Source organism: Panonychus citri, unplaced genomic scaffold (genome assembly GCF_014898815.1).
Source record: "Panonychus citri isolate SS breed McGregor unplaced genomic scaffold, ASM1489881v1 Contig00139, whole genome shotgun sequence".
Lineage (NCBI taxonomy): Eukaryota > Metazoa > Arthropoda > Arachnida > Trombidiformes > Tetranychidae > Panonychus > Panonychus citri.
The window spans coordinates 3190203-3212138 of record NW_026515544.1 but is presented as its reverse complement, the minus strand read 5'-3'; the positions used below and the strand labels follow the sequence as shown (position 1 = coordinate 3212138).

The 21936-nt window shown below is 31.9% G+C and overlaps 5 protein-coding genes and 1 pseudogene across 5 annotated transcripts; 3 read left to right on the top strand and 3 right to left on the bottom strand.

The window, feature by feature from the left end:
- Positions 1 to 3806: 3806 nt before the first annotated feature.
- LOC128394038 (interference hedgehog-like) lies at positions 3807 to 6102 on the bottom strand (annotated as a pseudogene).
- Positions 6103 to 8893: 2791 nt separating this feature from the next.
- On the bottom strand, positions 8894 to 12830 carry LOC128394424 (interference hedgehog-like). Its single transcript, XM_053354748.1, has 3 exons — positions 12691 to 12830; positions 11820 to 12407; positions 8894 to 11734 (listed from the first exon to the last, which is right to left on the bottom strand). Exons 2-3 carry the CDS (start codon positions 12385 to 12387, stop codon positions 9063 to 9065), a joined length of 3240 nt encoding a protein of 1079 aa, XP_053210723.1. The 5' UTR covers positions 12388 to 12407; positions 12691 to 12830; the 3' UTR covers positions 8894 to 9062.
- Positions 12831 to 13630: 800 nt separating this feature from the next.
- LOC128394037 (uncharacterized) lies at positions 13631 to 15665 on the top strand. Its single transcript, XM_053354272.1, has 5 exons — positions 13631 to 13731; positions 13964 to 14055; positions 14142 to 14189; positions 14778 to 15008; positions 15097 to 15665. The coding sequence occupies exons 1-5, from the start codon at positions 13631 to 13633 to the stop codon at positions 15285 to 15287; spliced, it is 663 nt and encodes a 220-aa protein (XP_053210247.1). The 3' UTR covers positions 15288 to 15665.
- A 579-nt stretch (positions 15666 to 16244) lies between these two features.
- On the top strand, positions 16245 to 17408 carry LOC128394436 (cytosolic Fe-S cluster assembly factor nubp1-like). The gene has a single exon (XM_053354761.1). It carries the CDS (start codon positions 16371 to 16373, stop codon positions 17307 to 17309), a length of 939 nt encoding a protein of 312 aa, XP_053210736.1. The 5' UTR covers positions 16245 to 16370; the 3' UTR covers positions 17310 to 17408.
- Positions 17298 to 19332, bottom strand: LOC128394429 (PAX3- and PAX7-binding protein 1-like). Its single transcript, XM_053354753.1, has 2 exons — positions 18506 to 19332; positions 17298 to 18423 (listed from the first exon to the last, which is right to left on the bottom strand). The coding sequence occupies exons 1-2, from the start codon at positions 19036 to 19038 to the stop codon at positions 17565 to 17567; spliced, it is 1392 nt and encodes a 463-aa protein (XP_053210728.1). The 5' UTR covers positions 19039 to 19332; the 3' UTR covers positions 17298 to 17564.
- A 1689-nt stretch (positions 19333 to 21021) lies between these two features.
- On the top strand, positions 21022 to 21858 carry LOC128394446 (uncharacterized). Its single transcript, XM_053354771.1, has 2 exons — positions 21022 to 21188; positions 21270 to 21858. Coding segments are annotated over exons 1-2 (534 nt in total). The 5' UTR covers positions 21022 to 21186; the 3' UTR covers positions 21802 to 21858.
- The last annotated feature ends 78 nt before the right edge of the window (positions 21859 to 21936 follow it).

Below are 21936 nucleotides of genomic sequence, written 5' to 3'. Positions count from 1 at the left end.
AGATTAATTTCAACAGCATCAATATTCAGAAAGTGTTACTTAATCCTCTCAATTTTTGCATCAAAATATACCAATTATTATGGTCACGTTTGGAGACCAGAATTAGTGTCGTCAGAATATGAAATGAGTGGTACACCCAAGGAAATGAACAAATACACAAAACTAACGGTAACAGCAAATCATCCAGATAAATTAGAAATCGCTCATCACAACCTGGTTAAATATACAGAAAATTTACGTAGACAAAACAGCAGAAATTCAACACAAGTAAAACTTTTTCACTTGCCCGAAAAACATTGTTCCCTATGTTTTAGACTTGAGCACACAAAAATGAATTGTAATTTTTGTTCATATTGTAGTGAATTAGGCCATTTTAGAAGAGATTGTCCTGAGTTACCTTTTAAAACTGATCATCAAATTAATATAAATATGGTAAAGTTAACTCCAGAAAAAAATTCACGTATAAAAGAACAGAGGAGAACTCGACGACGGGAGTTAAGGTCAGCATATGGAGGAAAGCCTTGGTGGAAAAACTTGAATAACCCGATTGCCGAACACCTAGAAAAATATATCCCAATTGGTCCGAAAAATAATAAAAAAGATACCTTGGCACTTGATATTGAAGGTGATGGTAATGGTGGTGTTGGTAGTGTTCATCTTTCAGGTTGGTTTGGAAATCAAATAAGAATCCAAACCGTATACTACGCACAGGTTAAAAATGAAAATATAACGAATCCATTAACTAGAATTACAGGTTTACAAATTAATGACATCTCATCTGGATTATCCTTAGATGAAGTCTCAATGCAAGTTGCAGAACTATCCATCGGCAGAAGACTAATAACACAAGGAAAAGATGATCTACACAAGTTAGGCCTAACCCCAGACAAACTCAAGAAATATTTTATTGAACACTTAGATCTTCAAGACCTTTGGCCAGGTAAACAACCCATAGGATTAGTCTCCCTGGACAAATTCCTATTCCACGATCATCAAAAACTTCGACGAGAAGACACATCACATGTAACAATTGGCCATTCACCAGAAAGAGATGCTCGTGTTACCCTTAAGGCGTACATGCAATTATTGAAACTAAAGGAAAATAATATCACTATCCCTCCAGCCGAGGTCGTAAGAGAAATGGTTAAAAATGGACAGACGATACAACATTGGCTTGAACATGAACAGTCAAAACCATCATATAAAATTATAAACTTTTAATAATCATACACTTAATAATATTTAACAAGTTTTTTTTACCTTGTAAATAATGTCCGGTGCTGGGCAATTTTATATTAATAATAACTAAATTATAATTGTAAATCAACGAGGACGTTGATCTTTTCTATGTACCCCCGAAGAACTGTAACCAAACTGGTTACCACACCAGTTTCTTTTGTACAACCAGGTACCACCTCTCACGTGGTACCTGGTTAATCTTATTGGCTCATTTTTGAGGAAGAAGATGAAGGCGAGGGAGAAGATAATCTCCCTCACTACCAATATAATGGCCAACAATCGGCCATTTTTCCTCATGGAATCGGGGTAAAAAGTTACCCAAAGTGCTCTAATAAATAATCTTTATATTTTGAAGTGAATTTGCTACAATTGTATTAGCTGTTTTCTGCTTCTAACAGTAATCAAAAGATGACTTCTGAGGTGTTTAAGGATAAAAATGATAATTTTGTCAAGGTGGTAGGGATTGCCATCGATCAAATATTAACGCTGAAGAAAACATTGAAACGACCTGCTCCAAAATCAGTCAAGGAAAAGATTGAAGGTAAAATCAAAGGTAACCAGTTACTCATGAAATATGCTTATTTTCGTTGTTCGGGAATTGAAGACGAAATCAACGGTAAATTTGATCAACAAGCGAAAATTTTGGAAAAAGCTCGTGCATGTTTGTTAGAATTTGCTGCTTTGTTTAATGTTAATAAATTTGATGTACCTGAAGATGTTCTTCAGTTTATAATTTCTGAACATAATCAAGTTTATTGTAACTCTGAATATGTAAAGATTAATATAAAGTATGAATGATATTGTATTGGTGTTTTTATCGCATTCGATGTGCTTACTTAATGCAAAAACTGTGCTTATTGATTTATCGATTATTGTTACGAAAGAGAGACCTTTCGTCTGGAGGACGGGGGTAATGTAACAAAATTATTGATTATTAGTTTAATGATCTGTCTTTGTATTGTTTCTGTTACCATGATGATGACCATGAGTTTCATGTCACGATAATAGATTTAATATTTAATAGTTGGAATGTTCTAGAATCTTCTGAAGGTGATCATGATCAGAGTATCATGATCACCTTCGTTATATTGTAATACATTGTATCCTTTCATCAGTCCCACTTCCCTCTTCCCTTAAGTAACATTAAAGGTTTAAGTTTAAAGTATTCATATAATTGTGATTATATTGTTTTATATAAGTTAATATTGAGGTGATTCCCGAAACTACGTTTCACTTTTTCTGAATGGTTAACATTCTATTCAGTTTTCAGTTTTAAATGATCATCACCTATGATGCAGCTACATGATTACACGATTATTTAATTACTTTACTATACAAATCACTATCTACACAAATGTGTATCACAAAATGAAGATAAACATTCCAATGGATTGCAAAGAAACTTGCTAAAATATAAAATTTACGGAATCTAACTAACTGTGACGCGAAATAATATTCAACAGTCAAGCTTGTAAAACTAAAACAGTTTAACTGAAATTAATTGGTCAGAACAAGAAATGAAAAGCCTAATAGAAATAAAATTTTTATAACCGATTGTAAAATTTTTTTGAATTAAACAAAAAAAAAGAAGTTAAGTAATCTCATGATTTGGTTATCGTCTAAATGATAACCATTTAATCTCAAATTTAATTTATTTAACGAGATTCAAACTGGGCTCGAACCGTCAAACTCAAATATTGTTTATACAACAATGATTTTAACGATGAGCCAGTCTTAACTTTAGACTAGTGATAAAGTTTTCTCATGAACACTTTCCTATTATTTAACGTTTGAAATTTCGAAATATTTAAAGATACAAACGTCTTTCTAAGCCTGAAATTTTTAATGACCTAATTTTTCTATTATTGAATGAATTTATAGTTGATTGAATTAAACCAAGAGCATTAACTTTTCCAGACTTGTTGAATTTGATTAGTTTAAAAAAATCAAACAAAGCTAATGATCATATCAATGCACTGCCGTATGAAATCAATATTTTATAATGCTATTAATATTATGAATTTTTATCTAAATCATTAAGTGCTGATCATAGTAATTGAATGCTATTACATTTGAGACAGTTAGTTAAAATATACGAAATTTACACGACTTAAATTCAGACTAATCATATCACTTAACTGTTTTCATCTGAAATTACCAGCTTTATTCATTATACATTTCTGGTTAATGATTTTGCTTTATGATTGTTGATTAATTGTGATTATGATTACTGTAAATTAACTCATTAAATGAGGCGCATTTGTTCATCATCTTTAAACCATAATAACCGTGCTAATATCTTCCATAAGACCAGACAATTGTGGTGCAGGAAATACATCGAGTTTAATTATCCAAGAAGCATTTCATCTCTCTCGACGAAAAGCATTAAAAGGGACAAATCGGTAGATTCCTGAGTCCGATAGACGAGAGTCGCTAATTTGCATTAAAAAATTACTAGAACTTGTTAACAAATAATGATCTAATAAAAGAGCAAGCAAAATGATAAAAGGCTTAATATTGGATGTTGATGTAAAATGAAAATAGATTTCTAGTTTAGTAAAAAACAATTTATTAATAATTGCTTTATGAGAAAATTTTATTTACAATGGCGAAGATTTCAATAAAACTATTTACATTTAAAATATTGAGATTCTTTTAGAAAATATTGGTTGACAAAAATATTAGTTAAAAAAGTTGTAGAAAAAAAAGTTGATTGTAATTAACAAGTACTTTGCATAATCAGCAAAGGTGGTTTACTATTATTGATATGGTTGATTGTACCATTGTAAGAATTGATTTGAGATTGATTTGTATGATTTCCATTCTTGATCATATTTGTATTATTAGTGTTAACATATTCTGTTCGAGATTTTTTTCTCTTCTCCAGAGATCCATTTAATCGGGAAGAGCTTAACGATCTATGATTAGAGAGATGAGAGGATCTCTCAGGCACTGGGGTGGTTGTGATGTGGCGATAATGGAGATTTTGATTGTTAATTGTTCCATTGGATCGTCGTTTCTTTCTTCCAATGTTCCATCAAGTTTCGTAAAACTGCTACTTTTGAATGAATTGAGCATTTAGTGAACATTTAAGATGTTCTTCGCTTTTGAAAGTTGATCTTCGACGTTCCAATGTACTTGGTACATGATGCTCATTTTGATTTTCGTACAAATATTTACGTTGTAAACTGTTATGAGACGAAGCAGTTGCGATCAGTTTCACTCCGGCATCGGTTTCGAAACATTTTTTTCTACTTTTTCTTGACCAACTGCCAGTTCGACCACCGACCCCTAAGGTGATTCTTCACAAAAGAGTCAATCATATAAGTGCGAGTTTGATAATTGTTTCTTTTCTCGTTGATTTCTTGATTATAATCAATTGGAAAATGATCAATGCTCACTGAAGCTGTAACATTATTGCTACTTGATTTATCGCAATGAGAACCGATAATATCGTTTTCCCTTTTATATTCATCAAATGATTGATTCGTCCGGTGATGATGGTGATGATGATGATTATGAATAAGTAGAGATGAATTATTTAGATCACCATTAGTAAGCTGAGGAGTTGGTATTGATCCATTGTCTTTTTTGCGTTGAGGACTTTGTTTATATCGACCTGCACATTGGACAATACAGCAAACAATGAATACCGATAAAGCAAACGCACCAATACAACCAACAATTAGTAAAAATAAATGATAATTATTTTCAATGAGAGTCGAGATTTTGTCCAACTTTGATAACGGTAATTATTTCAGTGGTTGTCGACACTGGATCGTCAAAGGTTGAGCCAGTTAATATTTTTGAATATTCAGAGACACCGGCAGAGTTGAAAACTTGCAATTTAAACTCATAAGATGTTGCCGGTGATAATTGTGATACAATATGATTGAATTTAGTTGATTTGGTTGGTAAAGTGATCTGGAAATAATCACCCGCGGATGAGGTTGCACGATAATGGATAATAAATCCTTCAATAGAAGTCGAACTTTCTTTGTAATTGTCCCAAATGACTTGAATTTGTGTAGAGCTTTGTGGTACAACTGCAATTATGTTCGGTGCGTCTTTGGGTTTCTTCAACATGCTAGTTCGAATCAGATGAAATTTATCGGAAACGGGACTTTCTCTATAATCTGAATTGTTAAAAACTGCCATAACTCTGAATCGATATTTCGAGTCAGGTACAAGACCAGAAACAGTTTGTGTTGTTATCCAAGGTGCGATATCTTCAGACAGAGTGTTCCATGTACTTTTGGGACCCGATTCTTTGTACTGAAGTTTGAAAAATGAAACAGGTAAACTCGTTTTGTTGGAAAGTTCCAATAAACCATAACCGAATAATCTGATAACCTGTTGACTTTAGGTTTACTTGGCGGTATCATTGGTTTACCATGACGTTTCCTTCCTCTTCCTCTCTCTCTTTCTTTACTATTGTTTTCTCCACCTCCATTGGGTTTAAATATATCATCTAGAATAGAGATTGTACTCGGATTCTTTTGATTAATTGATTTATCGGCTTCTGAAATTCTTGAATTATCCAAAGATTCAGCTCGTGAAAGAAACTTTAACATGAGAAAGAGAATAAGTTGATTTGTAATCATTGTTCAGTTCGTTTGAAGCGAAACACTGAAAGATTCCCGAATGGATTGATGAACGGGCATTGGTCACTATTAATTCGGTATGTTGCTCGTTAATTGTTACTCCAGGTATATGTTCAATTGATAATGAAGGTGATAATTGTGATTGTGGTTTGGTTAAAAGTTTACCATTAAAAAACCAATCAATTTCTGGTTTGGGATTACCTGTTGATTGACATTCGTCATTCATTGAATTAGTTAATGAAAATTTTGATAAACCCATTTCTCTTCGATTTCCAAAACTATTAATAATAATTAAAGTCATTGATAGTATTATAATATATGATATACAGCCACGGACATTAAGTTTCGTACATCAATTAAAGTTGCATAGAGTTGGTTATCTAATCAATTTTATTTATCAATTTCATTTAATCAAAATCTTGTTGGAAAACCATCTTGCTCTATTACAATTTTACGGCCACAATGATCAGATTGATTAACATAACTTTCGTTATAACGACAGTTTCTAGGCCTTTTGACTAGTTTTATTCCATCTTTCTCACTACTGAAACAACATTCGTCAACGAAGATACACTTCGTCCAATCGAACGATTCGTGAACCATTGCGAACTCAACTCTTCGTTGACGATGTTGAGTCTTAAGCTTAGGCTTTGTAGCCGCATGGTGAGTCTTATAGCCTTCTGATCTCAAAAACCTATTGACCGTTCGGGGCGTTACAATTGAATCTAATTCGTTGTTAATTTTAGTAGAGGGTTTAAACGGATCTTCGATCGTTTTCAAAAGAATCGACTCTTTTAGATGGCCATTCAATATGAAAGGCCTCTTACAGTTAGAGTAAAATGTGTTCAAATGTCCACGTTGATTGTATCTCATCCTCCATCCTTGAACCGTTGATGCTGGTAAGTCCAGTTCACTAGCTATCTCTGACACTGAAACCTTGTGATGTTAAATCGATGATTTTAAACGCAGATCATTTTCTAGAGCCCTGGGCATCAAGATTTAATTTAAACTAAATTAACTAAAACAAAACAAATCAAAATGTAAATAAACCTAATAATCAACAATAGATTATGAAATTTTATCAATTTTGATTAGATAACCAACTCTATGCGCAACTTTAATTGAAAGTGTACGAAACTTAATGTCCGTGGCTGTATATAATTCACCGTATCCGGTTGCGACTATCGTCTCTCAAAACTCTTAAAATATAAATGCATTTCTAGTTTGCTGTAAAAAAATTTATTAATAATCGCTTAATGAGAAAATTTTTCATTCACAATGGTGAATATTTCGATAAAAATAGTTAAATTTGCAATATTGAGATTCTCCTAGAAAATATTGATTCGCAATGATCCAATCGTGGTCATTATGACTACTTTTACACTTTGGTACTATGTTAACCCCATTTTGCCCGGTTTTATTAGTAACAACCTGATGAGAAAAATGCTTCAAGAACTAGAAAATGTTCATTCTAAACAGATCAATTAAAACACATTCTGCAGTTAAATTTTTTAGAAAACAGTGAATCGGACAATATTTTTGGAACTTTCGTTAGGTAGGTGGATTGGATCAGTATCTTCCATGAGATCTGACCACTGTTGAGCAGAAAATACATTAGTCACTGGATGATTTACATTGATAGCATAATTGGCAGTCATCAATCAGTTGACATGAATATTTAATATTTTGAATGAAAATTTAGTCGTATTTAATTTAAAATTAAACAATTGAAATTATAACTAAGCATGTAATTAGATTTTATTTATCTGAAATCATAAATTTCATTGGTCATACATGGATTCATCTTTTACAAAACCGTTTTGAACAACCAATTTTTCATAGAAAAAATCCAATATCTTGGTAATGAACGTGAAAGGGAAATAAAACAAAAAAACCGTTTGTTTTTATCTCTAATAAAGTTAATTAAATGTTTTTGTTTCAATAAAAAGAAGTTAATAAATAAAGAGTAAAGAAATTATCGGAAAATAATTTACCCAGTAAATGAGAAATTAACAAGCAATTCAGATTGAGAGAAAAAGAGAGAAAAAATTGGTACAAAAACAAAGTTAGCAAAACGAAAACTTATCATCATGATTGAATGAGGATAGAATCTTAAAACTAATTTATAGAAAATTTTCGAATTGAAACTATTTAAGATTTCTATTCTCTCGAAATATCTCTTAATATTGAAAAAATTCGAAATATTGGAAAAAACTGTTAGCTTTTTTTCTAGATAGATACCATTCTATTTAGTTTTCCGTCTTAAATGATCATAACCTATGATGTATCTACATAATTACACAATTATTTAATTACTTTACTATACAAATCACTATCTGCATAAATGTGTATCACAAAATGAAGATAAACATTCCAATGGATTGCAAAGAAACTTGCTAAAATATAAAATTTACGGAATCTAACTAACTGTGACGCGAAATAATATTCAACAAAGCTTGTAAAACTAAAACAGTTTAACTGAAATTAATTGGTCAGAACAAGAAATGAAAAGCCTAATAGAAATAAAATTTTTATAACCGATTGTAAAATTTTTTTGAATTAAACAAAAAAAAAGAAGTTAAGTAATCTCATGATTTGGTTATCGTCTAAATGATAACCATTTAATCTCAAATTTAATTTATTTAACGATTCAAACTGGGCTCGAACCGTCAAACTCAAATATTGTTTATACAACAATGATTTTAACGATGAGCCAGTCTTAACTTTAGACTAGTGTTAAAGCTTTCTCATGAACACTTTCCTATTATTTACCGTTTGAAATTTATTTTCGGTAATGATCTTATTCATTGAGCGACGAATTCTAATGTTATATTTGTTCCCATGACCGCTTTTGTTAAATTTGCTGGAAAAACAGTGAACAGGACAATGTTTTTGGCACTTTCACTTTCCAGAGTCCGATGGACGAGAATCGCTAATTTGTATTAATAGATTACTAGGATTTGTTAACAAATGTTGATCTAATAAAAGAGCGAGCAAAATGATAAAAGGCTTAATATTGGCTGTTGATGTAAAATTAAAATCGATTTCTGGTTTAGTAAAAAAACAATTTATTAATAATTGCTTTATGAGAAAATTTTATTTACAATGGCGAAGATTTCAATAAAACTATTTACATTTAAAATATTGAGATTCTTTTAGAAAATATTGGTTGACAAAAATATTAGTTAAAAAAGTTGTAGAAAAAAAAGTTGATTGTAATTAACAAGTACTTTGCATAATCAGCAAAGGTGGTTTACTATTATTGATATGGTTGATTGTACCATTGTAAGAATTGATTTGAGATTGATTTGTATGATTTCCATTCTTGATCATATTTGTATTATTAGTGTTAACATATTCTGTTCGAGATTTTTTTCTCTTCTCCAGAGATCCATTTAATCGGGAAGAGCTTAACGATCTATGATTAGAGAGATGAGAGGATCTCTCAGGCACTGGGGGTGGTTGTGATTGTGGCGATAATGGAGATTTTTGATTGTTAATTGTTCCATTGGATCGTCGTTTCTTTCTTTCCAATGTTCCATCAAGTTTCGTAAAACTGCTACTTTTTGAATGAATTCGAGCATTTAGTGAACATTTAAGATGTTCTTCGCTTTTGAAAGTTGATCTTCGACGTTCCAATGTACTTGGTACATGATGCTCATTTTGATTTTCGTACAAATATTTACGTTGTAAACTGTTATGAGACGAAGCAGTTGCGATCAGTTTCACTCCGGCATCGGTTTCGAAACATTTTTTTCTACTTTTTCTTGACCAACTGCCAGTTCGACCACCGACCCCATAAGGTGATTCTTCACAAAAAGAGTCAATCATATAAGTGCGAGTTTGATAATTGTTTCTTTTCTCGTTGATTTCTTGATTATAATCAATTGGAAAATGATCAATGCTCACTGAAGCTGTAACATTATTGCTACTTGATTTATCGCAATGAGAACCGATAATATCGTTTTCCCTTTTATATTCATCAAATGATTGATTCGTCCGGTGATGATGGTGATGATGATGATTATGAATAAGTAGAGATGAATTATTTAGATCACCATTAGTAAGCTGAGGAGTTGGTATTGATCCATTGTCTTTTTTGCGTTGAGGACTTTGTTTATATCGACCTGCACATTGGACAATACAGCAAACAATGAATACCGATAAAGCAAACGCACCAATACCCCCAACAATTAGTAAAAATAAATGATAATTATTTTCAATGTGAGAGTCGAGATTTTGTCCAACTTTGATAACGGTAATTATTTCAGTGGTTGTTGACACTGGATCGTCAAAGGTTGAGCCAGTTAATATTTTTGAATATTCAGAGACACCGGCAGAGTTGAAAACTTGCAATTTAAACTCATAAGATGTTGCCGGTGATAATTGTGATACAATATGATTGAATTTAGTTGATTTGGTTGGTAAAGTGATCTGGAAATAATCACCAGCGGATGAGGTTGCACGATAATGGATAATAAATCCTTCAATAGAAGTCGAACTTTCTTTGTAATTGTCCCAAATAACTTGAATTTGTGTAGAGCTTTGTGGTACAACTGCAATTATGTTCGGTGCGTCTTTGGGTTTCTTCAACATGCTAGTTCGAATGAGATGAAATTTATCGGAAACGGGACTTTCTCTATAATCTGAATTGTTAAAAACTGCCATAACTCTGAATCGATATTTCGAGTCAGGTACAAGACCAGAAACAGTTTGTGTTGTTATCCAAGGTGCAATATCTTCCGACAGAGTGTTCCATGTACTTTTGGGACCCGATTCTTTGTACTGAAGTTTGAAAAATGAAACAGGTAAACTCGTTTTGTTGGAAAGTTCCCAATAAACCATAACCGAATAATCTGATAACCTGTTGACTTTAGGTTTACTTGGTGGTATCATTGGTTTACCATGACGTTTCCTTCCTCTTCCTCTCTCTCTTTCTTTACTATTGTTTTCTCCACCTCCATTGGGTTTAAATATATCATCTAGAATAGAGATTGTACTCGGATTCTTTTGATTAATTGATTTATCGGCTTCTGAAATTCTTGAATTATCCAAAGATTCAACTCGTGAAAGTAAAACTTTAACATGAGAAAGAGAATAAGTTGATTTGTAATCATTGTTCAGTTCGTTTGAAGCAAAACACTGAAAGATTCCCGAATGGATTGATGAACGGGCATTGGTCACTATTAATTCAGTATGTTGCTCGTTAATTGTTACTCCAGGTATATGTTCAATTGATAATGAAGGTGATAATTGTGATTGTGGTTTGGTTAAAAGTTTACCATTAAAAAACCAATCAATTTCTGGTTTGGGATTACCTGTTGATTGACATTCAAGAGTAAAGTTTTTCCCTTCGTCTACTTTAACATTTTGTAAACTTTTCACGAATCGAGGTGTACTTTGAACATCAACAATGGCACTTGTCTCGATTGAAATATCATCCATTGATGCTCTACAAATGTAAATTCCCGAGTCACTTTCGTCGATTGAAGTTAAAACTAGATTACCAGCTATCTTTCGATACTTTTTCGAATCACTGATAACTTTTTCTCCGCCGCCATCTCTTTTTTTCAACCAATTTATTTTCGGTAATGATCTTATTCCTTGAGCGACACATTCTAATGTTACATTTGTTCCCATAACAGCTTTTGTTAAATTTGCTGGAAAAACAGTGAACTGGACAATGTTTTTGGCACTTTCGTTAGGTAGGTGGATTGAATCAGTATCTTCCATGAGATCAGACCATTGTTGAGCAGAAAATACATTAAGTTTTATTGTCCAAGAAGCATTTCGTCTCTCTTGAAGGAAAGCGTTACATCGGTAGATTCCAGAGTCCGATGGACGAGAGTCGATAATTTGTAGATTACCAGAACTTGTTAACAAATAATGATCTATTTAAAGAGACAAGTAAGATGATAAAAGATGTAATTAACTATTGGCTGTTTATATAAAATGTAAAATGTAAATTTGTATTACCATCGGATCTTTTAATCAAAGTCTGATTGAAATAATATTCCATTATGGCAGTTGGAATACTTTTAGGCTTTTTACATGGTATCACAGCCGTGTTTCCTTGTATAATGTTGATTTCCTGGTCAGATTGGGCGTCAAAATCATTTAAAAAGGTGATTATCACCTTAGCAGGTTCACTGATTATTGTTTCTCCATTAAAAGTTGATTTACATTGGAAAAATCTTGATTTAAACAGCTTTTGTGATAATGATTGAAAGGGAAGATTTTCACTATTTCTGGGAACTTCTCTTGACAAAGAAATGATCAGTTCATTTTTGTCAATTTTAAATCTTTGATTAACTTCAGTCTCCATGGAATTAGTTATTGGTAAACCATCAACTAACCAGTCAATTGTGGCCAATGGTGAGGTGATACATTTTAAAATTGCTTCATTGTCCATATAAGAAATCATTTCCGACTGCACCTCAACTGTGAGACCTCGTTGAGAATTGGTGTTTCTTAGGCGACGAGAAACAGTTAAGGGTAACAGGAAATGAGTAACAATCAACCATAACCACAATTGAAGATCCATTTCTTTAATTACCGAATCAACTGTAATTCACACAAAAAGAGAAAATGTAAGAATATAAATATAAATATAAATAAGAATGAGAATCAAAAATTAAGAGACAAAAAAAGAGACAAATGATGAGGATAAAACAGAAAAGTAAAGAAAGAGTCAATAAGAAAATGAAAACTTAAACAGAGAGAAAAGAGAAAAAAGAAAGCAAGTGAAAGAATGTAAAAGTTAACACAATGAACTCTTATAGAGAAAGAGAAACAATTACAAAGAGACAAAGTTTAAAAGAAAATGTGACGAATTTGACAAACTCACCTAGTCAGTATTCCAAGACAATTAGATGCGAAAGTTGATTGGGTTAATTTAGAAAAGAAATTAAAAAGGAGAAAGTGACAATCAATTAATCATTTGAAAGTCTTAATGAGTAACTTGTTGTTAACCAGATTCTCTCTCTGGTCGTTTCTTATTTTCAAAACTTCATCTGTGGTCCCGAAGGAAACTCAAGAGCGGGTCAATTGAATTCGCCGAGTGACTGACCTTTAATATCTTGACTATTGTTTAACTAATACAATTATTGTAATTGCGGTAATTTTGCTGAATCAATTTTACCTGATCTTTTTTTTTTCGTCATATCTTCAATTATTTTATTCACTACAAAAGATTTTATCATATTCTTTATGTTTGTTTACTAAATTGTCAACTTATTTTGTCACTTCTTCATATTCGTAAGTGTTTTTTCCTCATTTTCATGATTGAATGGACAATTTTCACTTCGAAAAGGTATTAACTCGTGTTTACATTAAATGCGATTCTTTTCGCTTCCAATTGATCGATGAAAAGCTTAAAGGTTAAAACCCACTTTACCTTAGAGCGAAAAAGTTCTTATTAACCTCCTACAACCCACTTTTCGATTCTCTCACCTCACTCTCTCTCTCTTTTCGAACTTTTTTATATTCGACTAAAGTGAAAGTATTAACTTTAATTCATTCGTTCATCGTTCTTTCAATCGATTATTTCAATTTTTGTAGGTGAATTTAGAGAAAAAGTGAGAGAGAAAAAAAGATCAAACAATGGCTCATATGATTCTCACTCTGACAGTTACTTTAATCTTCTTTCTATTACAAACTGGTAAGAATTAAATTCAAATTCGCTTTCTCTCAATTAGTGATTTACGATTTAATTGATTTGGATTTTGTGCTTTTGTGATGACCATTAGATTTATCGGTGTCCAGAAACCCAAAGGATCTAATAAGAGATGTGTCCTCAAAGAGATGGACACACAGAGATTGTCTTTGTTTTCGGCCGTCGAGATGTTTATTTACCCAAAAATCCAACAGAAATGGTTCCTCATTGCAAGTAAGTTAATCTAATCTAATTCTCTTTAATTGTCATTAATTAGCTCTCCCGAAATTCCCAATTGATTAAACATAAAAGTGCCAAAATCTTATTCTTATATACCATTGGATCTCAATCAGATTCTGTTTATCACTGAATCGTAGTAAATTTTACTCGTAAATTTGATAATAATCATTTCTCTTAATTGTTGATTTAAAACTGATTTTTTCTTTTACTAATTATCCTAATTAAGGGAAGAGTTCGATGCTGAAGATTTCGTCAAATCATATTCTCGTCGATGCTTAAAACCTTTACCTCGTCAAATTATCGGTGTTATATTAATGGGTAATTATCTTAATTGTTACGATTACATTATTGTTTATCTGTTGGTTAACTAATCAACTAATTGTTTTGCTAATTACTCTTTACAGGAGCATCACAGGTAATTAAACAAAGATGTACACCAGAGGGGACTAAAGGTAAACATAGATCACATTAAATGATTAAACAATTAAGTAGCATTCAGATCGTAATCATTGATTAGCTTTATCATTAGTTAATTGTTTAAACCGAGATAAAAATTAATTGTTATCATTTAACTGTCAAGGTTATGATTGAAAAGTTAAGTCTACTGGTTAATAACAATAATAATAATCTAACAGGTTAATCAGTGATCCATAATAATTGATTTAAGTTGATAACATTTCCCGGTTAAACAGATAAAATTGATTAACTATCGTAACAATTAGTTGGTGGTGATTTTTAACAATTTAACCATCAAAGTTCAAATTGACTGAAACAATTTGATCGATCGTTATGAATCAAAGTGAAAGTAACAATTTACGTTTAGGTTAAGAAAAAGGAAAATCAATTAACCAAATCAATTTCGTCAATAACAAATCTCAATGAACAATTTAATGTATTGATAATTACCAGCAATCAACAACTTGATACAAAATGATACTTACGAACATGCAACCATTACATTTAATTGTAGACAATTCTAATTGTTGGGTAACCATTTTATTCAACAATTTGACGTAACTTTTTTTTTCATCCTTTTCCAGAATATCTGAGTCACTATGATTGTATTTACAATACGATTCCTCATCTCCACGATTGTATGGACCAACTAGTGGTCAGTTTACATGAGATCACGAAGAAACCGGTGGAAGAGCGGATTCCACAGGCTTGTTGCTCTTTCAGTCGATATATTTCATGTTCGGTGAAACCAGTTCGAAAAATGTGTCCCAAAGATCCAACAGCGGAAGATTATGTGGCCGTTAAGATGATTAAAGGTAAACAATCGTGAATCAAATTTGATGGAAAATCAATAATTTGTTTCAATTGAGACTAATTTTGTTCACCTCTTAAATCAATCAACAGGTTATGCTAGTGAGGTTTTGGACATGGTCTGCCAGGGATATGATCTTGGCGGTGAGAAATGTAATAAGATCACATTGCCCGATGGCGGTTTTAAAGATGAATCAGGTCAACTTTTGGTTGCAGTTCGAAATGTTACCGATCGTCCTCATTCAATAATACCACCCTTTATGGACATTTTCACCACAAATTAGGTCATTTTAAGGGAGGACGGAAAAGTTTGCATGAGTTTTATCATTTGGAAGAGGAAGAAGAGGAAGAGAGAGTGAAAAGAAGAGTCGAAATCGAAAGTGAAATTAAATATTATTATTACATTCAAATGGTCACTCAAAAAGTCAACAACAATTAATGAACACAATCAATTTTAATTGTATTACCTTAGCTTAGTTTTTTGTTCATTTGTTTAATTTTCTAATGCAAGGTTGTTCCCAAACCACCGTTAATCAAGTGAATTGAATTGCAATCCAATTGTTTATTTTTTCTCAATACAAACTCTTCATTCATTAAATCACCATCATCATCATGCAAAAATTTACGATTCATTGAGTATCTTTTTTTGTAAGTGTTTTTTTTTTCAACAGTTTTGTCAATATTTTTGCACTTTTCAAAATTTCAAAGTTCACTCACTGATTATATTATCAAATATAATAAAATTTTTCTTCTCTTTTTCGATAAATATAAATAATTGTTGATTAATTTGCTTCCTTGAACAGAGTTGACACTTTATCGCGACTTTTATTTGGAAAAAAAATAAAACTTTTTTTTTATCTTTTCCATCGTCAGGTCAAGATGTGTTTGAGATGGTTCACTAATTCTAATCGCGATTAACTAATCATGATAATAAACCTGCTGGTTAGTTGATCGTCAACAAGAGTGAGAGTGATTTAAGAGATTTATTGAGAATTACTTTTAATTACTGTGTCAGAAAATTTTTCTATCACCTAATATAATTGAATAGAGAGAAAGTGAGAGAAAGTTAATGGTTGAAATAAATTGACACCAATTTACAGAATTAAAGGTCAACAACTTAAGGTCAATGGGGATAAATTTGATTTTCATCTTAAAAATTGTGAAAATCTAAAGAACAATTAAGTTAATCGATTTTACCATTAATCGTATCAACCAGTTAATCTCATTAGAATTGGTCATGTGCCTCATCAGCTGATTGTTCATTTTGAAAAGGAAAATATTTCAGAATCAATCATTTGTTTATTTGTTTTCGTTTTATTTTCTTGCTAAAAGGTAATTGATTTTGTACTTCGAACCGTTTTTTAATCATGTCCAGTGATCATCCATCTGATTGTGTTGGAATTGATAGCGATCAGGCCGGTAAAGCTCCAGGATGTGCTGGTTGTCCCAATGCTGAGATTTGTTCATCGACTAAACCTCAAGTTGATGAATCGGCTCAATTGCTTCAAATCGAGAGGAGATTAAGATCAATCAATCATATTATCTTGATTATCTCGGGTAAAGGTGGTGTTGGTAAAAGTACATTCTCATCAATTTTATCGCGTTTTCTGGCCTCCAATGAAACGATTAACGTTGGATTATTGGATATTGACATTTGTGGTCCATCGATACCTCGAGCTATGGGTTTAGAGGGTGAACAGGTTCACATGTCGGCCGATGGTTGGTCACCTATTTTCGTCCAAGATAATTTGGCCGTTATGTCTTCCGGGTTTCTTCTTGGTTCTCTTGAAGATGCTGTCATTTGGCGAGGACCCAAAAAGAATGGACTAATCAAACAGTTTCTCTCTGATGTCGATTGGCCTCCTCTTGATTATCTTATTATCGACACTCCACCGGGAACTTCGGACGAGCATCTTTCAATTGTTTCTTACCTTAAAAAGTGTTCCAACCTGAGAGGTGCTCTCATTGTGACCACACCTCAAGAAGCGGCTCTTCTAGATGTTCGTAAGCAGATTGATTTCACACGGAAAGTTGGCCTACCGATCATCGGACTCATTGAGAATATGTCACATTTTGTTTGCTCTTCATGTTCAAAGGAATCTTTTATCTTCAAGCCAACATCGGGTGGAGTTAAATCATTAACAGAATCAACTAACATTCAACTTCTCACTTCAATTCCAATTGATCCGATTATTGGAAAATCCATTGACCTGGGAATCGCTTGTTGGGATGAGAATAATAAATCACCCGCAGTCAATGCCTATCGAACTCTAAGCAGAAAAATAATCAACATGTTCCCGGTTTAGAAAATTGATTTAGTTTCGTTTTCTTTTACTATTACAATAAGAGAGTGCAAATAGTTACAAATAATGGTCAATAAATATTCACATTGGCTTTTTGATTAACCTTTTTTCTTTTTACGTTTTTGCAACAATTTAAACCTTTTCGAATTGGGTGTTTGTCGCAAAATTTGATTCGATATTTACACGAATAATTTAATTATCAAGTGTTAGCTTTTTTTATGTGTAAAAAAGGAGGAAAGTTGACCATTTCTCGTTTTACTAATCATCGTCACTTGAAGCATATTTATCGTAGATATTTCTTGTGGACTTTTGTCCCTTTTTCCAATTGAGAAGAAAATCCGTCATCGACTTATCGTCCAGGCCACTTTGTTTTTCCAATCCTTCAAGATCGTTCATTAGTTGTTCCCTTTGTTCTCTGATATTTTTCAATTCCTCTTCATCTTGAACAATTGCTCGATTCATTTGATTAATTGCCTCACAAATATCATCAGACAATTGTTTAATAGCATCTTCGGTTGCTTTAGAACTGGGAGTTCTTGGAAGATAATAGGGAATGGATGAAGAAATTGAGCTTTTATAACTGGTTGATGGTAAATCTAATTTAGTCATTAAATCGTTGAGCTGATTGTTTGGCTGATGATCTCGATTTGTAGAGCCAATCGAAAAACCAACACCTTTACGAATTTGTTCCTTCTCCCAAAGGTCAATTTCATCTTCAGAATCATCACTATCATCGATATCTCGATTTCTATTATTATATGTATCTTTATCCTCTTCTTGAGCTTGAATGAAAGCTTCTTTAGTTCTCTCTCTTTCAATTGCTTCTCTATCAACAGCGAAATCAATCCTATCATCTTCATCTTCATCGTCATCGTCATTATCACCTTCCTCTTCGTAAACTGGTTGCTCATCATCCATATGACCCAAGGCAATTCTTTCCGCTGCTGTCTCTTCTTCCACCGAGATGAAATCTTCGATTGTATTATCAATCTTCATCTTCTTACGATCTTCCTCACGCTTTTTTCTAGCATCATAAATTTCTTTGGCAGAAGGAAATTGTCCCTCTCTCATTGGTTTGAATTGATGACTTGAAATCTCCTTAAAATGAATATTTTTCCTGTAATTTTAGATGAAATAGAATCAAGATTAACTTTACTTTCAGGGTGTTTTCTTTTGTAAAAAAGGAAGAAGATACTTACTCTTTGGGTGTTGGTGGAAGATCTGAGGTTTCAATCTCTGATTTTTCATCTTCTTTGCTTCTTTGATTAAAAGAGAAAAATGGTTCACTATTTGATAGTTTATCGGATCTTTTGGTTTCCTCTAATTTCTCCTCTTTTTCTTTTCTCTTTTTTTCTCTTTTCATCTGTTTGGCAATTCGTCTACTATAAGCTGACTTCTTAACCTGGAATACATCAGCATCCTCTTCATCATCACCAAAGCTCAATTTTAATTTCACCTTTGCTTCAAATTTTTTCTCTCCCGCAGCAGATTGAGATGAAGGTTTAAGAACAGAAGAAGATGCAGGCTCATCAGGTAAGACAGCAATTCCACCGGTACCACCATCATCACGTACTCTTTGAAATTCACCAGTATTTTGAGATTGTTTTAAAATGTCAATTTTTTCATCAACCGGCTTAACATTAGTTATCGTCCTACTCTCATCATCTTCATCCGAGTCATTTCGGGTAACTCGAACATTAATTTTACTTTTGGGTTTTTTAAAAAGTGACATCAGTCTGAAAGGTAATACTGATCTTAAAGAGTATAAAAAAAAGGCGAGTAACACACAATATTAAATAAAAAGAAAAATCAAAGAAGAAGATGAAATCAATTAATAAAAATAATGAAAAAAGGATAAAAAAAAATATTCTCAACCAATCAAGTCAAGTATAAACATTGATTCTTTCAAGAATGACAGCAATTCATGATGGTCACAAACATCGATAGGTGAATATAGTTAGTTAACGGTCTCAGGGTAATTAATTAGCGTAAAAATTGAGTCCACAATCAGTAGTAATTAAGCAAATTAGTTTAAGGCCGAAAAAAATAAAAACAATGTTACATTTAAATTCAGTTCTTGTTGCTAAGCAACCAAAGTGTTTACATCGAGAGAAACGCCATCTATTTATTTTGGTGGAAAATAAAAAGTTCAGGAAAATACAAAAGAAGAAAAATTTTGAGTATGTTGGATTTTGACAAACGTGGAAAAGAATTAAAATTTAAAAGTTAATAATTTGAATCGATTGTAACATGAAAACATTTCCTTCTCATTCGGGAACATTCCTGGGAACAGTCACATTTCCTCCAACAGAACTTGGGGCAAGTGTTTTCTTTTTTCGTCAAGTCGAAATTAAAAGCACAAGAAAGTTTCGTTCGTTTCGCCTTTTTGTACCATGGCCTTCGTTTCCTGGCCCGTTTTCTTACTCGTTTCCGAACGATATTCATGGAGTTGACCTGAACCGGCTGGACACTCGTTGATTTATTTTCTTCTATTTGTTTACATGGTTCAATCGCTTCGATCCATTGGCCATAAGATGTCACTTTTTCAATCTGATTGTTATTCTCACCTTGACCAACTAAATTGACTTGATTAACTAAACCAACTGAATCAGTTGAATCAATAGAATCAAAGTTCATGAAAAAATTATCCTCAACATTATCAGGAACCAATGCCAATTGTTTATCCGTTGATTGGTTATAAGATATTGGTGGTGATATCGAGGATGATGAAGAGTATTTTAATTGTTTGTTTCCATTATTATTAAAACTCTCGGTGATTAATGGTAACTGGAGTAATTCTAATTGTTCAATCAAGTTTAAAGCATAACAATCATCAGCCATTGATGATCCATTGTAAATTAAATCATATAATGATTTTAATCCGTCACAATTGAAACTTTGTAATCTCATCTGTTCACAACCATTAACAAAATCACCACAAAATTTATTCAAATAATCAAATTTAGGTGAAACATTTTGTAAAATAATTTTATGAAAATATAAACTATTTCCTTGACAATCAATTAAAAGATAATCTTTCTCACAATTAAGTCTCTTAATTTCATCAATTAAAATTTCTACAACTCGAGGCACAGCTAATTTAATAGCAACTTTCATAGACATTGTGACAATTAACTTGACCTGGAATCAACTGATTAACAATTAACTTCCCTTTGACAGTCAACCCATATTTAAGGTTACTAATGATAATCATCTTAACGGTAAACAACACTTGATTGTTAAAGTGGAAGAAGATTAAAACAATTAATAAACTAACAAAAATTTACAATTTACTTGAAAAAAGTACAATTAAAATACAACAATCTAATTGATGACTGGCGTTAAATCAATCAATTTAAGTTCAGTGTGATCAATATCAAGTAATGCAAATAATTACCAAGATGATAATTGCTAATTACGATATGAAAATCAACAATTGTTTGGTTAATTTACCTTCACCCCCTTGATCAACAATCAAAGTGTATCATTAACTTTAGATTGTTGATTAAATTGTTATAAGTTGAACATAAATTGTAGAGTTAAGAAAAAAAAAGACAATCAAATTGGTCAATCGGTAACGAAAGTAAATCGATCGATTCAATTAACTTAACAACAATCAATATTCAATTCACTCGTTACCCGGTAACCATTTGGATCGATGAAATTTAGTTAAATCATAACAAATCAATCACAATTATAATTATGAGCTTATGGTCATTTCAATTTGTAATCAAAGTTAAATCTCAAATGTTGATTTGTCTTTGATAATTTGTTAATTGTTTGTCTTAACAAAAAACGAGCTTATTTAAATAGCAATGCTTGTGATTAACTGATTAATTGGTAAAGTGTTTAGCTATTATTGTGGACAATTAATCTAACAATGTAAGTTAATCTTTCTTGTTATTTTGATACATTTATTTTGTTCTTGATCTTAATTGTTTGCTTAATCTACTATTGAAAAAGGTATTCAAATGAGGAAGCAGTAGTTAATGATGACGATTGTGTTGACAATCAATCAATTGTTGATTCTAATCAATCAAGTGTTGAAGTGGACTCAACATCAGCATCACCATCAACAGCAACAATTAATCAGCCCTCAGGCTATAATTGTTCAGAAACCAGTGAGGTTGCCAAAAAAGAGGCTAATCTATTGGCTAATCTAATCGGACGAAGTGGATTAACTGATTGTGATGTTGATTGTCAATCTAAAGATAACAATAACAACTTAAGTACTTTTGATATGTGGATGGACATGGATGAGATTGATTTAGAAGTAGAGAATCAGGATAATTCAATTAAATCAGTTCAATCATCATCAAAAGAGACAATTAAATCGACTAATCAGTCAAATCAAATTGATATTGATGCTAATTGTTCATCTAATCATTTGGATAAAGTGAAACATGAAATGAATATTAATTTACGAGATGAATGTGCGCAAATCAACAATTCAATTAACTCAGGAGATGATTTATTATCACTGGTTGATTCTTAATTATTAACAATTAACTAAATTGTGATCAACTTTCAACTCTGCAACTTTTGTTTACTTAATAATTGTAATCAAAATCTTCTAATTGGTTACCTAATATATTTTGCTTATTACTGTCAATGAATTGTGAATGTTAAT